The sequence below is a fragment of the Crotalus tigris genome, unplaced genomic scaffold (assembly GCF_016545835.1).
Source record: "Crotalus tigris isolate CLP2741 ecotype Arizona unplaced genomic scaffold, ASM1654583v1 scf7180000021220.622782, whole genome shotgun sequence".
NCBI classification, from domain to species: domain Eukaryota; kingdom Metazoa; phylum Chordata; class Lepidosauria; order Squamata; family Viperidae; genus Crotalus; species Crotalus tigris.
In genome coordinates, this window is record NW_024098407.1 from 157,501 (window position 1) to 175,000 (window position 17,500).

Sequence of the window (17,500 nt, forward strand, 5' to 3'; positions counted from 1 at the left end):
CCTCCCTCCTTCCTTCCCTCTTCCTTCTTTCCTTCTTCCCTCCCTCCTTCCTTCCCTCCTTCCTTCCCTCCCTCCTTCTTCTCTCCCTCCTTCCCTCTCCTTCCTTCTTCCTTCCTCCTTCCTTCCTCCCTCCTTCCTTCCCTCCTTCCTTCCCTCCCTCCTTCTTCTCTCCTCCTTCCCTCTCCTTCCTTCCTTTCTTCTTCCCTCCCTCCCTGTCCCCTCCTTCCTTCCCTCTCTCCTTCCTTACTTCCTTTCTTCCCTCCCTCCCTCCCTCCTTCCTCCCTCCCACCTTCTTCCTTCCTTCCTCTCTCCCCTCCTTCCTCCCCTCCCTCCCTCCCCTCCTTCCTTCCCTCCCCTCCTTCCTCCCCCCTTTCCAATAGTTCTTTCATTCCTTCCTTCCCCACCTTCTGGAAGCCCTTCCTGGATCTGACCGCAGCCTCTCCTTCTGTCCGGACAGCGTGGTGAAGGCTCTGCTGGCGGGAGGAGCTGACCCCAACCTGGGAGACGAGTTCAGCAGCGTCTACCAGACGGCCAAAGAGAAGGGGATCCATTCCTTGGAAGGTAACCAACCTCACACCACACTCCGACTTACTCATTTATTTGTTTTTTCCCCCCCATTGGGCCCCCCCCGGAGCAGCATGTGTCTCTTCCCCCCCCCCTTGTCTTCCTTAGAAGTGATGCGGTTAAAAGCATTTCTTCAGACGGCGGCTTCACCTGGGGTCTCCACGGGGCCCTTAGGGGTGCCCCCCCTTTTTTTTTTCTCCCAAGCACAAACCAAGGGTTGACCATCCACATCTTGCCCATCGAGAGCCATGTTCTAGATCAGCATGGCTGGCTGGGGCATTCTGGGAGTTGAAGTCCACAGGTCTTAAAGTGGCCACGGTTGAGAAGCACTACAAGAACTGATGATTGACAGGGGATTAAAGATTAGTGTCAGGTTTGCGCTAATCCGTTGACTGTTTTTTTCTTTTCTTTTTTTTACATATATATACCATGATTAGATGTTGGGTGAATTTGATTATCAGACAGATAGACTCCCTCATCTGAAATGCTTGTGTATTCAATGAGGTATTTTTTCTTAAATAAGGAAGGGAAAGCTTCGTACAATTTGTAGACCCGTTATGTAAGGGATAGATACGTACACACACACACACACACACACACACACACACACACACATACACATATACATATTGCAAAAAACGATCCAAACACGAACACCAGTTCCTGGTGTTCGTGTTTGGATCGTTTTTTGCAATATGAGTATACCCAGGAATCGTATTTTCAATATTATTATTGATACATATACATATATATATATATATATATATATATATATATACACACACACACATATATCCTTTAAAATACTTAAAATGTGAATCCTGGGCATCATATTAACCAAGGTAGAAAGAAAAATGAACACTAGGATATAATAAACCAGACTGTTTAATGTAAACAAGCCTGTGGTTAAAAAGAGTCACTAAGAGTCACATATATACATATATATATACACACACATACATATATACACATACATAAATACACACATGCTTTTCAGCATCCAGCTGGGATAATTCTTTATGTTTAATGTTAGATCTATTTGACATTTGCAGGTTTTTTTTTCCCTTTTTTTTTAGCAAACAAAAATTATTATTTTTTGCTCGTTTACTAGTCTTGGATGTTCGTTTCCTGTTTCGTTTTTTATTCCTGTTGATTAAAAAAATAAAATAAATGCAGGTGGTCCTCAATGTATAACACTTTGCTTAGTGACCGTTTGAAGTTGCAACGGCACTGAAAAAAAATGAGTTACAACCATTTTTCACACTTATGACCGTGGCAGCCTCCCCTCCCCCCGTCACATGATCAAAATTCGGGCGCTTTGGCAACTGGCTCATACTTACGACGGTCGCAAAGGTCACACAATCCGCTTTTGTGACCTTCTGTCAGGCAAACTCAGTGGGAGAGCCTGGTTCACTTAACAGCAACTTAATTTTGTTGTGACTTACACACAATGACAATAAAGATAGTCCATTCTACATTCTGTTCTATGCTATTCCCTTAAATTAGTGTTACCGGTATTAATTTGACAAGTTCAGCGATTCACTTATCAAATGTGGCAAGGAGAATCGTAAAATGGGGCAAAACTCACTTAACAAACGTCTCCCTTCGCATCGTAAATTTTGAGCTCAACTGTGGTCGCACGTTATAATAATAATAAAGTTGGAAGGGACCTTGGAGGTCATCTAGTCCAACCCCCTGCTCAGGCAGGAAACCCTACACCATTTTGGACAAATGGCTGTCCAGTCTCTTCTTAAAGACTTCCAGTGTTGGAGCATTCACCGCCTCTGGAGGCAGGTGGTTCCACGGGTTAATTGCTCTGTCAGGAAGTTTCTCCTTAGTTCTAGGTTGCTTCTCTCCTTAGTGAGTTTCCATCCGTTGCTTCTTGCCCTGCCTTCGGTTTCCTGTCTCCAGCAGGGGGTGGACTAGAAGACCTCCAAAGTCCCTTCAAAACCGGTTATTCTACGCTCTGTGTATGTATTTTGTAGTTTGTGCGGCTGGCCGTCTCATGCGCACGACTCTGGCTGGCTAGCAGTGAAAAACAAGACCTTAAACAGTAAATGTCTATGGAGCTTCTCAGCCATCCAAGTCATAATAGTAGTAGTAGTAGTAGTAGTAGTAGTAGTAGTAGTAGTAGTAGTAGTAGTAGGTAGACAAAATGCCAAATCCAGTCTGAACATCTGGCTGACTGTGCGATGATCCATAATAATAATAAAGCTGGAAGGGACCTTGGAGGTCATCTAGTCCAACCCCCTGCTCAGGCAGGAAACCCTACACCATTTTGGACAAATGGCTGTCCAGTGTCTTCTTAAAAACTTCCAGTGTTGGAGCATTCACCGCTTCTGGAGGCAGGTGGTTCCACTGGTTAATTGTTCTCACTGTCAGGAAGTTTCTCCTTAGTTCCAGGTTGCTTCTCTCCTTGGTTAGTTTCCATCCGTTGCTTCTTGTCCGGCCTTCGGTTTCCACTCTCTTCTTTAAAAACTCCAGTGATGGAGACCCACAACCTCTAGAGGAAAGGAGTTCCACTGGTTCATTGTTCTCCCTGTCAGGAAATTTCTCCTTAGTTCCTGATTGCTTCTCTCCTTGATGAGTTTCCATCCGTTGCTTCTTGTCCTGCCTTCAGGGGCTTTGAGGAATAGCTTGACTCCCTCTTCTTTGGGGCAGCCCCTGAGATACTGGCAGACTGCTATCCTGTCCCCCCTCATCCTTCTCTTCATTAAACCAGACATACCCAATTCCAGCAGCCGTTCCTTATGTGTTTTAGCCTACCAATGTATGTATGTATGTATGTATGTATGTATATATACATATGCACATGCACATACACACACACACACATACATACATACATACATACGTGTGTGTGTGTGTGTGTGAAATGCCAACCAACGCTAAAGTCAGGAGATCAGATTTGCAAGGAGAAGGAAATTCCCTGAGTCACAAGAGTCATCCTGTGTGCACACACGCACGCACGCACAAACACAGACACACACGCACACAAATGTGCACCATTAAAGGCAGACAACAGGATGCCAATATATCTCGGCTAGACTTTATCTAAGCCCCAAATACATCAAGCCGTAAAGTTAATATTTTTGTCTTCATTCCTTGCCCTTTTCAGCCCATATATGTATATATATTCTGGATATATACTGGAGGGATATATCTATATCTATATATCTATATCTATCTATCTATCTGTCTATCTATCTATCTATCTATCTATCTATCTATCTATCTATCTGTCTATCTATGTTTTCTGAGGTATATATGTATATGTATACATATTCTGGATTTTGGGGGGGCGGGGAAGAAGGAACAGCTGGAATGTAGGAAAAGCAGGCCCCCTCTGAAGGAAGCCGCCTTCATTTGTTTGCTTGACATGTTTTATTAAAAAGAATAAATTCACTTGCATTAAAAGAGAGAGAGAGAGAGAGAGAGACGGTGGGGGGGAGGTAAGAGAGAGAGAGGAAAAAAACGCCTTTGTTTTCCGCAGCTATTTTTTAACGATTTGCATATTTTGTGTACAAATACATATATATATATTTTCACAAAAGCTTCCAAAGCCAGGGAGAGGGGTGGGCTCCTCCACCCCCGCCGCCACCACGCCTGCTGCACAAAATATATTAGAGACATTTATACGGATGGGAGGGAGGAGAGATGGAGCACTGAAAATTTCCAGGCTCCCCAGTGATGGATGGCGGAAGAGGCTTCCCTTGACGCTTTATTGAGTTTCCGATGATTATCTCTCCCGGAGACATTTTTTACGGATGACGGTCGAGCTGTCAGGCTGGACCACTGGGGGGGAGAGCTACCTAACCATAATAACACTTTAATCTTTTTACCGCATCGCTCCCTAGTATCTCAGATTCATCTTCCCTGACACCAGCCACTTGATTATCCGGGGCCCCTCCCCGGATAGGCAAAGGAGGGAAATAAAAATAAGGGGACAGCCTCTCTTTTTTCCCCCCCCATCCCTGAAAAAAGGAAAACGCACAAAGGTGAAGGAAAAAATGCAGCCCGGGAAAAGAAAAGAAAAAAAAAAAAGCAGAAGGTCCAGCCCATCGCTCTGATGGCTCCTTCTGTAGGCGCTGAGATTTATTTGCGTGCATGCCAGCTGGGAGGGAGGCGGGCTATTAATTACAATATTTTAGATTGGACTGGTCTCGCCCTTAACCAGCCACCGCCCAGGAAGGGGAGGGGGACGCCTGTTGCCGCTGCTGCTGCTCAGGACCCACATCTGCAGGAGGGGGGGGCAGCTTCAGGGGCACACGGGCTAGCTAATTGTCTCCAACGGGGTGGACTAGAAGACCTCCAAAGTCCCTTCAAAACAGTGTTTCTCAACCTTGACCATTTTAAGGCATGTGGACTTCAACTCCCAGAATTCCACAGCCAGCAACGCTGGCTGTGGAATTCTGGGAGTTGAAGTCCACATGCCTTAAAATGGTCAAGGTTGAGAAACACTGCTTCAAAACCGGTTACTCGACGCTCTGTGTATGTATTTTGTAGTTTGTGCGGCTGCCCGTCTCATGCGCACGACTCTGGCTGGCTAGCAGTGAAAAACAAGACCTTAAACAGTAAATGTCTATGGAGCTTCTCAGCCATCCAAGTCATAATAGTAATAGTAGTAGTAGTAGTAGTAGTAGTAGTAGTAGTAGTAGTAGTAGTTAGACAAAATGCCAAATCCAGTGTGAACATCTGGCTGACTGTGCGATGATCCATAATAATAATAAAGCTGGAAGGGACCTTGGAGGTCCTCTAGTCCAACCCCCTGCTCAGGCAGGAAACCCTATACCATTACAGACAAATGGCTGTCCAGTCTCTTCTTAAAAACTTCCAGTGTTGGAGCATTCACCGCTTCTGGAGGCAGGTAGTTCCACTGGTTCATTGTTCTCACTGTCAGGAAGTTTCTCCTTAGTTCCAGATTGCTTCTCTCCTTGATGAGTTTCCATCCGTTGCTTCTTGTCCTGCCTTCAGGCACTTTGGAGAAGAGCTTGACTCCCTCTTCTTTGGGGCAGCCCCTGAGGTATTGGAACACAGCTATCCTGTCCCCCCTCGTCCTTCTCTTCATTAAACCAGACATACCCAATTCCAGCAGCTGTTCCTTATATGTTATATATCACGGTTGACCCAAAGGTGCTTTTTTTTTCCAAAAGGCAACTGGACTTTCTTGATTTCCCCCCCCCCACTTCCTTGAAAACGTTTCACTCTCATCCCAGAAGCTTCGTCAGTGTGATCTCAAGGTGAGATCCGCACCCATTCCTTTGCTCTTCCAAAAGGGCTTGAAGACCCAGCTCTACCAGTTGGCCCGGGGCATGCATGTAGGCCTGTCATTCTGGGGGCTGCAATTGCATTAAATAGAAGACCCCACCTCCATCCTACATATATTCCCCCTCCCTCCTGGCTAATTTTTAATTTTAGCATCATGGAGCCAAGCCTCTATGTCTCAACGAATTGGGGCAGGGTTAAATGTTTTCACCTTTTATAACAATACTGTTTTTATTGTGCTGCAAGCCAGAGCCGCGTGCCAGCAAGGTGGGTGGCGTATAATTTTAATAAATAAGTATTAATAAGTAAAAGCGATAGGAACGACGTGAATTAACCGAGCAGTTTAGCCGCCTGGAGTCACGACGAATGAGTTGAGCAGCTGTATGAATTCTCTTAATAAATTAATTTAAAAAAATGTATGCAAACCGCTTGAACTTTTTCAAGGGAAAGGCAAGATGTAAATATAACAAATTTAAGAAATGAAAACTGAGACAATAATTTGATCAAGCAGAGTGATGGGGTTTTTTGTATTATTCTTTTCCAGTTTTTCTGTTCTGGAAACATCTGTAAAGATGTATGTTCCAGGGTGGGGAAGAAAATAGTCACTTTTTTTTTTTTAAACCAAAACTTAAGAAATTTCCCATTGAACCTCTTCTAACTTTTAAATAATGTGTCTGCTTCAAATTTCCCGGTGTAGCTCTACTGTTGAAAAAAACCAGCAGGAGTGTGTCTGTTAGGGCAGGGATCTCTAACCTTGGCGACTTTACGACTTGTGGATTTCAGTTCCCAGAATGCCTCAGTCAGCAGACCAGAGCTGTCTGAGGAATTCTGGGAGTTGAAGTCCACAAGTTGTAAAGTCGCCCAGGTTGGAGACCCCCTCTGTGTTAGGGGAAAATTAGCCCACAAAGGTGTACATTAGCAAAAATAACATTTCAAATCATTTACAAGGAGTCCTCGATTTACAGCAGTTCGTTTAGTGTCTGTTCAAAGTTACAACAGCAGTGGGAAAAGGGAGTTATTGACCGTTTTTCACACAACCATTGATCAGAATTCAGACCCTTGGCAACGGACTCGTATTTATGACGGTCGCCGCGTCCTGGGGTCACGTGATCCCTTCTCCCTTCTAGCACTGAGGATGTTTCCTAGTTGGGTCATGAAATGTCTGCAAGAAAACTACCCAGCTCAGAAAGCACCCAGGACCCCATAGTCTGTCGTTCGTTCCTTCCTTCCTTCCTTCCTTCCTTCCTTCCTTCCTTCCTTCCTTCCTTCCTTCCTTCCTTCCTTTCTTCCTTCCTTCCCTCCCTTCCTCCCTCCCTTTCTCCCTCCCTCCCTCTTTCCTTCCTTCCTTCCTTCCTTCCTTCCTTCTTCCTCCTCCTCCTCCTCCTTTCCACAACCCCCCCTCCTTCTAGCACTGATGAAGTTACCAAGTTGGGTCATGAAACATCTGCATGAAAGCCACCCAGCTCAGAGGGCACCAAGGACCCCACAGTCCATCCTCCCTCCCTCCCTCCCTCCCTCCTTCTAGCACTGATGAGCTTCCCTAGTTGGGTCATGAAACGTGTGCAAGAAAATCACCCTGCTCAGAGACCACCAAGGACCCCACAGTCCTTCCTGCCTGCCTTCCTTCCTTCCTTCCTTCCTTCCTTCCTTCCTTCCTTCCTTCCTTCCTTCCTTCCTTCCTTCCTTCCTTCCTTCCTTCCTTCCTTCCTCACCAGCAAAAACAATGGAAAAGCCAGATTCAACTTAACAACCGTGTTACTGACTTCATAAGTGCAGTGATTCGCTTAACAGCCGTGGCAGGAAAGGTCATAAAATGGGGCAAAATCCATTTAACAAGTGTTTCCCTTAGCAACGGAAATTTTAGGCTCGATTGTGGTCGTAGGTTGAGGACTGCCACCTGTGTTTTGTTTGTTCATACAGACGCTTCATTAAATGTAGACTTGATCTATGCCAGATGACTGGCTCTGTTATATTAAGAAAATTCTCTTTCCTCGTTAGTTTTGCATCGAATACATTTACATCTCTTCCCTCCTTCTCCTCCTCCTCCTCCGGGAACGGTGCAAAGTAATGTCTCTGCCTTTTTCTGCAAAGCTGGCAAAAACAGACCAGCGGCACCGATTCAGCAGCAGAGTGACTCAAAGTTGGTCTCGTTAAATTGGGAGGTTCATCCTTTGTTGGGTCTCTCTAAGGCAGGGGTTCTCAACCTTTTTAATGCCGCGACCCCCAACCGGTCGTACGTCGAGGACTACTCAACCGTTCGTAAGTCGAGGACTACTCAACTGGTGCAGCCCCATTTGCAGAATGGGACTTTTGGCGGGCTCAGCAGGGCAGAGACAGCCTGGACAATTCCTATTGGCTTTTGAAAGCCAATAGAATGAGATTCTATTCAAGAGTGTCTATTCTATTGGCTTTCAAAAGCCAATCGAATAAAAGGGAGGAGCACAGCTAAGGAAAAGGGGAAAAAAATGGCGGACTGCGTTGTTTGGCGACCCCCGTGAAATGGTCATTTGACCCCAAATGGGGTCCCGACCCACAGGTAGAGAACCACTGCTCTAAGGTCTTCTTTCTGTCTGGGCAGCATTGTTTACATATCGATAGAAGAGGATCCTTATAGATCAGCTTTGAACTGGTGGGGTGGTCCTGGTTGATTGGCTGTTTTCTTGCAGACATTTCATGACCCCACTAGGGAACAGCATCGGGGCTAGAAGGGAGGAGGAGGAGGAGGAGGAGGAGGAGGAGGAGGAGGAGGAGGAGGAAGAGGAGGAGGAGGAGAACTGTGGGGTCCTGGGTGCTCTCTGAGCTGGGTGGTTTTCTTGCAGATGTTTCATGACCCAAGTAGGGAACATCATCAGTGCTAGAAGGGAGGAGGAGGAGGAGGAAGGAAGGAAAGAAGGAAGGAAGGAAGGAGAAGAAAGAAAAGAAAGGAAAAAAGAAAGAAAGATAGATAGATAGATTGTGGGGTCCTTGGTGCTCTCTGAGCTGAGTGCTTTTCTTGCAGTCGTTTCATGACCCAACTAGGGAACATCATCAGTGCTGGGGGTGGGAGTGGTCTTGGCGGTCCCTTGATTACATACCATTCCCACATACACAATCTTGAGCTAGAGAGCATTGCTTTGTCCCTAACAAACTCTCTCATCGTGCCCTGCAGTGCTGGTCACCCGCGAAGATGACTTCAACAACCGCCTGAACAACCGGGCCAGTTTCAAGGGCTGCACGGCGTTGCATTACGGGGTTCTGGCGGATGACTACACCACAGTCAAGTTGCTCCTGGAAGGAGGTAAGGGGGCCCTGGAGGTGAAGGAGGGCAGCTGGCCTTTCTCTCCTGAAGGAAGTTCTCGAGATGTCCTCCCTGTGGAGTTGGACACTAGTATGCCAGATCTGGAGACGAGCCTTCCTGCGCCTTGGGGGTGGGGGGTGGTTTTGGGGTGAAAAGAGAAGGAAAGGAAGACTTTTTGGCAGTTCCAGGGCTAGAAGCTGTCCAGAGATGGGGGTCCTTTGTGTTTTCTCTCTGAGTTTATCTCGTTCGGTTTGCTTTGCTTCCTTCTGTCAATTTAGAAGGGACTCACTTAAAAACAGTCCCTGGTCAGAATGGAATGGAATGGAATAGGGAATAGAATTTGGAATTTAGAATTTGGAATTTGGAATTTGGAATTTGGAATTTGGAATTTGGAATAGAATAGAATAGAATAGAATAGAATAGAATAGAATAGAATAGAATAGAATAGAATAGAATAGAATAGAATAGAATAGAATAGGAATAGGAATAGAATAGGATTCAGAATTCAGAATAGAATAATGAATAGAATCCAATAGAATAGAATAGGAATAGAATAGAAATAGAAATAGAATAGGAATAGAATAGGATACAGAATTCAGAATAGAATAATGAATAGAATAGAATAGAATAGAATAGAATAGAATAGAATAGAATAGAATAGAATAGAATAGGAATAGGAATAGGAATAGGAATAGGAATAGGAATAGAATAGGAATAGAAATAGAATAGGATACAGAATTCAGAATAGAATAATGAATAGAATAGAATAGAATAGAATAGAATAGAATAGAATAGAACAGAATATGGAATAATGAATAGGATAGGTTAGGATAGGATAGAAATACAGAATAGAATAGAACAGAATAGAATAGAATAGGAATAGAATAGGATTCAGAATTCAGAATAGAATAATGAATAGAATCCAATAGAATAGAATAGGAATAGAAATAGAAATAGAATAGGAATAGAATTCAGAATTCAAAATAGAATAGAACAGAACAGAATAGAATAGAATAGAGCTGGAAGGGACCTTGGAGGTCTTCCAGTCCAGCCCCCACCTCAAGCAGGACGACCTATACCATCTCAGACAAGTGATTGTCTAGTCTCTTCTTAAAAGCCTCCAGTAATGGAGCGCCCATGACTTCTGGTGGCAAGCTGTTCCACTGGTTAATTTTCCTCACTGTTAGAAACTTTCTCCTTAATTCCAGGTTGCTTCTCTCCTTGGTCAGTTTCCATCCATTTTTTTCTTGTCCTGCCCTCTGGTGCTTTGGAGAACACGTTGACCCCCTCTTGTCAACCCTTGCAGCCTCCCCGTGATCTCATGATCTAAATTCAGACCCGCTTGGCAGCTGACTCCTACTTATGACGGTCGCAGCATCCAGGGTGTGTGTGTGTGTGTGTGTGTGTGTGTGTGTGTGTGTGTGTGTGTGTGGTGATCCTCTTTTGCGACCTGACAAGCAAAGTCAATGGGAAAACAACTTTGGCATGAAAAGTTGTAAAATGGAACACAACTCATAAGAAGCCATCAGAAGTCAGCTGGTAGAGTAGATGGATGGTGTCTTCCTGCCTGGATGACTTCTTTCTGGGTTTTGGGGGGGGGGTCTTCATGTGGTGGCCCCTAAGGGAGGTCCCCTTGTCTGGCTTCCCGACATGCCTGCTAGCCCAGTCGTGGCTGAGGGCGCATTCCTGCGCCTTTGTCCAGAGTTCGAATCTCGCGGCCTCGGAGACACACACATACACACACCCCGCATTGCGTAATGCCTGGTTCAACAGCCTCCAGCCCCTTCCTCCGCTGGGGATGCCAGGGTGGCTTGCCCTCTGACCCCCGAGAGGCGAGCGCTTCCTCTCTGCCTTGGGCTACCAGGCCCCCTATGCTTTCTCCGGCCCCCTCACCTGTCCTTTCGCCAGGTGCCCCCTGGTCCAGCCGGCCCTTCCTGATCAGGCTGCTCTGCCCTGGGGGCCAAATCCATTGACTCCCCCCTGCCAGCTCCCTGCTTCAACAGGCCCCCCCTGTTCCTCCCTCTTCCTGGCTGGAGGCAGTCTCCCCAGTCACCCTTCACCCCACCGCTGGCCTTTGGGCTGAATCACTTGACCCTTCCTCGTGGTCAGTCTGTGTGTGCCCAGCAGAGCACGAGAGGCAACGGACCCTGCACTGCCCTGACCCAAACTGACACGCCTGGGAAGGCAGCGAGCCAGCGTCCGCCTGGCCGGGCCGTCCTTTGGAGGGGTCCTTCCACCCTGAATCGATCCAGAGGTTTTTGTCTCCCTTTGATTGAGAAAAGAGGGCCTACAGCCCCCCCACCACAATTGGGTTTGCCATTATCACCCCCAGCCACTCGCCCGCCTGCCCGCCCACCTGCTTGCCTTTTGAAGCAAGACGGTTATTATTACGGCATTTCCATGGTTGGGAAGGGAAAGTTTGATCCCCCTTCTGGCTCTGGGGCATTTGGGGGGAACAGAAGGCACCCTAAGAGGAAGGAGAACGTGCCTCGGCATCCCGGGGCCGAGCCACGGCGGCTGGATGAGTTGGGGCAGCATTGATGCGCAGCCGGCTCAGCCCGAGGCCGGGAGCATCGGTAGCGCATCCGTGCCTCTGGTTGTGTTTGCATTTCTCGGTCACCGCCCTGCTGGTAGAGGGGGCTGCAATATTATTATTATGGCTGCTCACACGGTCTGCCAGATGTTCGACACTGGATTTGGCCAAGAACCCGGGGTAGGCGGAAAGTGAGGTGTCATAACGTGAAAGGATAGCGTTGCAAGAGATTAGCTGTTTCTAGCAAAACTGCCTTTTGCAATTGACCGATGGGGATTTTGTCAACACTCTGGGTTATGATTGTGGTCTGTCGCATAGCCAGCCAGAGATTTAGACTGGATTTGGCATTTTTATCTCACATGGGCAGATGTGGTGGTTTTATGGTGCCAAAAAGATTCGGTTGCGGGATGCCAGCTGTTCCAAATAAAGCTGCCTTTTGCAGTTGACCAGTAGTGATTCTGTCAATGCCAATGATGTTCAAGTGAAATAATAATTACTGCTACTGTTTATTAAATTTATATGCCACCCATCTCCCTATCCAGCAAGTATAGATGGCTTACAGCATCTTTAAAGTGTGATATAAAACAAAGAGAGCATTAAAATCTTTTAAAATGTTCCGTGTTAAAACGTTAAAAATGCTCTGCTGCCATTCCGTTTGGAGATGACGTCTTTCTTTAGGTATTTATTCAAATTTAGCTCAGTCTGAGCATCAGCTGATTATTCTTACCCCAGCACTCACATCATCAATGCTGAGGTTATAATATAATATAGTACAGTATAGTGTAGTCCAGGTGTAGGCAACCTTGGATCTTTTATGACTCCTGGACTTCAACTCCCAGAATTCCTGAGCCAGCATGGGGGAACTATGGCCCCTTCATGACTCGTGGACTTCAACTCCCAGAATTCCTCAGCCAGCATAAGGGAACTATGGCCCCTTCATGACTTGTGGACTTCAACTCCCAGAATTCCTGAGCCAGCATGGGGGAACTATGGCCCCTTCATGACTTGTGGACTTCAACTCCAGAATTCCTGAGCCAGCCATGCTGAGGGGAAAGGGAGAGGTTTCCAAGCTGAGCCATGCTGGCTGAGGAATTCTGGGAGTTGAAGTCCACGAGTCATAAAAGAGCCACGGTTGCCTACCCCTGGCCTAGGCCTAGGCTGCTTTATGACTCATGGACCTCAACTCCCAGAATTCCTCAGCCAGCATGGGGGAACTATGCCCCCCCCAATGACTCGTGGACTTCAACTCCCAGAATTCCTGATCCAGCATGGCTCAGCTTGGGAACCTCTCCCTTTCCCCTCAGCACTGCTGGCTCAGGAATTCTGGGAGTTGAACTCCACAAGTCATAAAAGAGGCTACCCCTGGTGTAGTGTAATGTAGTCCAGTATAATACAATATAGTATAAAATAATTAATCCTCGGCTTAACAACACTTCGTTCAGTGACCATTCAAAGCTACAACAAGCCCAAAAAAAGTGATTTATCACCATTTTTCACACTTGACCACCACTTGACGACCGCTGCAGCCTCCCTCAGGGTCACGTGATCAAAATTCAGACGCTTGGCAACTGGCTCATATTTACGACGGTCGCAGCGTCCCTGGGGTCACCTGATCCCCTTTTGTGACCTTCTGACGAGCAATGTCAACGGGAGGATAGCTGGGCTCGCTTAACAATGGCGTTCCTAACTTAGCAATCGCAGTGATTCGCTTAACAACGATGGCAAGAAAGGTTATAAAACGGGGCAGAAATTTGGCGGTCGTAATTCGAAGACTGCCTGTAATGCTGGGAAGGTGGGCTGCGATGGTCTCCTTAAGAGCCAGGGGGGCTTTGATGAGGGGGAGGTGGGCCTTGCACCCTAGAGGTCCTAATAGGACGCAGAAGACCCAGGGGTCCTCGGGGGTTCCGTCCAGGGGCTGCTGACCCCATTTGCAGCCCAATTCCCAGCTTGGGGATGGATGTCGGGGCAGGGCCGGTGCCTCGGCTGGTAGCCGGGGACCCCCGCTCGGGAGCCCACCTTGCATCTCAGCCTGCTGAGGGGGGGGGGGGAAGGTTGTTGACTTAGTCAGGGCCGAAGAGGAGGACACAAAGGGAGCCCCACGTTCAGCCCCAGAGAAGGAGGAGGCCAACTGCTACAAAAGGAGGCCACACACGGAGATACGCCTTTTATTTTATGTTATTTTATTTATTTAGGTATCGGGCTCCTTAACAGGCCGTCTCCCTCGCGGTTCTGGGGGGGGCCTCTGCGGTTTAATCGGTATCGTAAAAGATGAAAAACCCAATAATCTTAATTTTTTTTTAAAAAAAAAAAAGTAAAACGACATTATAAAATTGCCAAGATGGAAAGATCCAAGATAGGCAGGCGAGGAGTTCTCAATGGAGGCAGGGGAGGGGTCTCGTGGATGTGGGGGGCCCTCTGTACCCCACACAAGACTACGTAGCCAATGGCAGGAGCTGGATTCACTGAACAACGGTGACAAACAGGTCATAGAATGAGGTGCAATTCGCTTAATGACCCCACGGTCGCCCTCCTCCACTCCAAAAGGCCCCCTCCCACCTAGCGCTGATGATGTTCCCTAGTTGGGTCATGAGACGTCTGCAAGAAAACGAGCAAGCTGAGCAAACACCAATGACCCCTCCAGCCTTCTTCCTCCTCCTCCTCCTCCTCCTCCTCCTCCTCCTCCTCCTCCTCCCTTTTGGCACTGATGATGTTCCCTAGTTGGGTAATGAAATGTCTGCAAGAAAACCACCCAGCTCAGAGAGCAGCAAGGACCCCACAGTCGTCTTCTTCTTCCTCTTCCTCCTCCTCCTCCTCCTCCTCCTCCTCCCCCCCCTCTCCAGAAACCCCACTCCCTTCTAGCACTGATGATGTTCCCTAGTTGGGTCGTGAAACATCTGCAAGAAAACCACCCAGCTGAAGAGAGCCCCGAGGACCCCACAGTCCAACCCCGAGCCACAGAGATAGATACTCTTCTGTTGGTTTAACTCTGGTTCATGCAGAGATGGACTAACTCTATCCACCCTCTGCTCAATTATAATGTGGTTTGTTTCCTTTCTGGCTTAACCCAGTGCCCAAACCCAGCTTTGGATGTTCGCGCACCATGAATCCAGAGGATGGATTGCTGAAGGTTTGGGCTGGGAACGGGACGTCTCCCGTGCCCCTTGGAGAATTCCCAGCAGGAGTCCCCAAAGATAAAGGGGTCCCCACCACAGAGATCCTCCAGGATGGGCACACACCTGCGAAGGGGCTGTGGCTGAAGACAGCCTGCCTTCCCCCCCCCCACGCCATGCCCCAGATCCTCTCTCTCTCCTCCTGCTCACGTTTGCCAGAGAGCGTGATAAATTCCATATTGATTCCTTCGGTCGCGCTGTAAATTTTGCAAAAAATGATTAAATAGCTCAATAGCCGGTGCCCAGGCTCGATACGTTGCAGGCCAGCAGTATCGACCTTCCCTGCCTGCGAAGGCCGCCCGCCCCAGCCCAGACGCCCCACAGCAGCGATTAAACTCCGATGAGACCAGGATGTAAAAGCCAATCATGTCACGGCACCGGGAGCTTTGGCATCCCGGCACGGGCAGCGCAATCCGCGCCAGGCCGGCCACAGGTCTATGTCTGGGTCGAAGCTTTTAAGAATGGTTTCCCCACAACTCAGCCCTCCGAAGGCCTCCCCGAGCGCAGAGGTTTTGTGTGGGTACAGCCGTTCGTAAGGCGTTGAATAGCATGAAATTACAAAGTCCAGTGGAGAACACTTGTGTGCATGGGCAGCAGGCTTGGGCGCAGGGATCAGGGAAAGCTGGCTGCATTCGTGACCAGTTGGCCTCCCGTTCAGTTCAAGGTGTGGGTCATTCCAGGGAGTCTTGACCACAGCTGAGCCTAACATTTAGGCAAGAAAAACCAAATGCATTTAGGCAAGAAAAACCAAATGTACAGGTATAGTATATAGGGGGTACCTTGCTCAATAGTAGTAATTGTGAGAGGGACCTCGGAGTCCTAGTGGACAATCCCTTAAATAGGAGCCAGCCGTGTGCTGCAGCTGCCAAAAAGGCCAACACAGTGCTGGGCTGCATTAACAGAGGGAGAGAATCAGGATCAAGTGAAGTGTTAATACCATTTGACAAGGCCTTGGTAAGGCCATACTTGGAATCCTGCATCCAGTTTTGGTCACCATGATGTAAAAAAGATATTGAGACTCTGGAAAGAGTGCAGAGAAGAGCAACAAAGATGATCAGAGGACTGGAGGCTAAAGCATATAAGGAACGGTGGCTGGAATTGGGGATGTCTAGTTTAACGAAGAGAAGGACGAGGGGGGACAGGATAGCAGTCTTCCAATATCTCAGGGGCTGACCCAAAGAAGAGGGAGTCAAGCTATTTTTCAAAGCGCCGGAAGGCAGGACCGGAAGCAACGGATGGAAACTCATCAAGGAGAGAAGCAACCTAGAACTAAGGAGAAACTTCCTGACAGAACAATTAACCAGGGGAACCACCTGCCTCCAGAAGCGGTGAATGCTCCAACACTGGAAGTTTTTAAGAAGAGACTGGACAGCCGTTTGTCCGAAATGGTATAGGGTTTCCTGCCTGAGCAGGGGGTTGGACTAGATGACCTCCAAGCTCCCTTCCATCTTTATTATTATGATTATTATTATTTCCACTGCTACAGTTGTGAAGGGAGTTTTGCCCCAGTTGTTAAGTGAATCCTGCCGTTGTGAAGTTAGTCGCACGGTTGTTAAATGAATCTGGATTCCCCACTGACTTTGCTTGTTGGAAGGTCGCGAAAGGGGATCGCCTGACCCCGTTGGAAATTTGACCACATGACCACGGGGATTTGGCAGTGGTCGTTCAATGGGAAACGGTCAGAAGTCACCTTTCAGCAGCGTTGTAATTTTGAGTGGTCACTAAATGAATGGTTGTAAGTTTGAGGACTGCCTGTACTTTTAAGACCCCTCCTGGCATGAGTCCAGGGTATCTGGGGAGCTCTCTCAGACTTCTCTATCGCTCCAGAGTGGTTTGGGACAAAGATCTCTTGAGCGGCTTACAAGAAAATAAAGTTAAGTTAAAAAAAAGATTGACAGCCGGTTAGTTTGTCTTCCCTCCCCGGAATGGAGGGAAAGCATGTGGACGGATTGGCTGGAAGGACGCCTGGGATCTGCTGCCTGTGGAGAGGGCAGAATGATCGCATTTCTCTCTCTCTCACACACACACACACACACACACACACACACACACCTACACCTACCTCCCTTTTAGCACTGATGATGTTCCCCAGTTGGGTAATGAAATGTCTGCAAGAAAAAACAACCACATTCAGAGAACATCAAGATCCCACAGTCCTCCTCCTCTTCCTCCTCCTCTTCCTCCTCCCTTTTCTAGCACTGATGATGTTCCCTAGTTCAGCCATGAAACATCTGCAAGAAAGCCACCCAGCTCAGAGGGCACCAAGGACACCACAGTCTGTCCTTCCTTCCTTCCTTCCTTCCTTCCTTCCTTCCTTCCTTCCTTCCTTCCTTCCTTCCTTCCTTTTTCTCCTCCTCCCTTCTAGCACTGATGATGTTCCCTAGTTGGGCCATGAAAGGTCTGCAAGAGAACCACCCAGCTCAGAGAGCACCAAGGACCCCACAGTCTGTCCGTCCTTCCTTCCTTTCTTCCTTCCTTCCATCCATCCATCCATCCATCCATCCATCCATCCATCCATCCATCCTTCCTCTTTCTCCCTTCTAGCACTGATGATGTTCCCTAGTTGGGCCATGAAACGTCTGCACGAAAACCACCCAGCTCAGAGAGCACCAAGGACCCCACAGTCCGTCCTTCCCTCCTTCCTTCCTTCTTCCTTATATCCATCCATCCATCCTTCCTTCCATCCTTCGT

The 17,500-nt window shown here is 47.7% G+C and overlaps 1 protein-coding gene across 2 annotated transcripts in view; it reads left to right on the plus strand.

The window, feature by feature from the left end:
- The window catches only part of CLPB (caseinolytic mitochondrial matrix peptidase chaperone subunit B), a 93,167-nt gene that overhangs the window by 22,054 nt on the left and 53,613 nt on the right, over nt 1-17,500 (plus strand). For both annotated transcript variants that reach the window (XM_039369752.1, XM_039369753.1), the window contains exons 4-5: nt 458-561; nt 8,978-9,106. In XM_039369752.1, the coding sequence (XP_039225686.1) occupies nt 458-561; nt 8,978-9,106 (233 nt within the window). The remainder of the gene's footprint in view (nt 1-457; nt 562-8,977; nt 9,107-17,500) is intronic.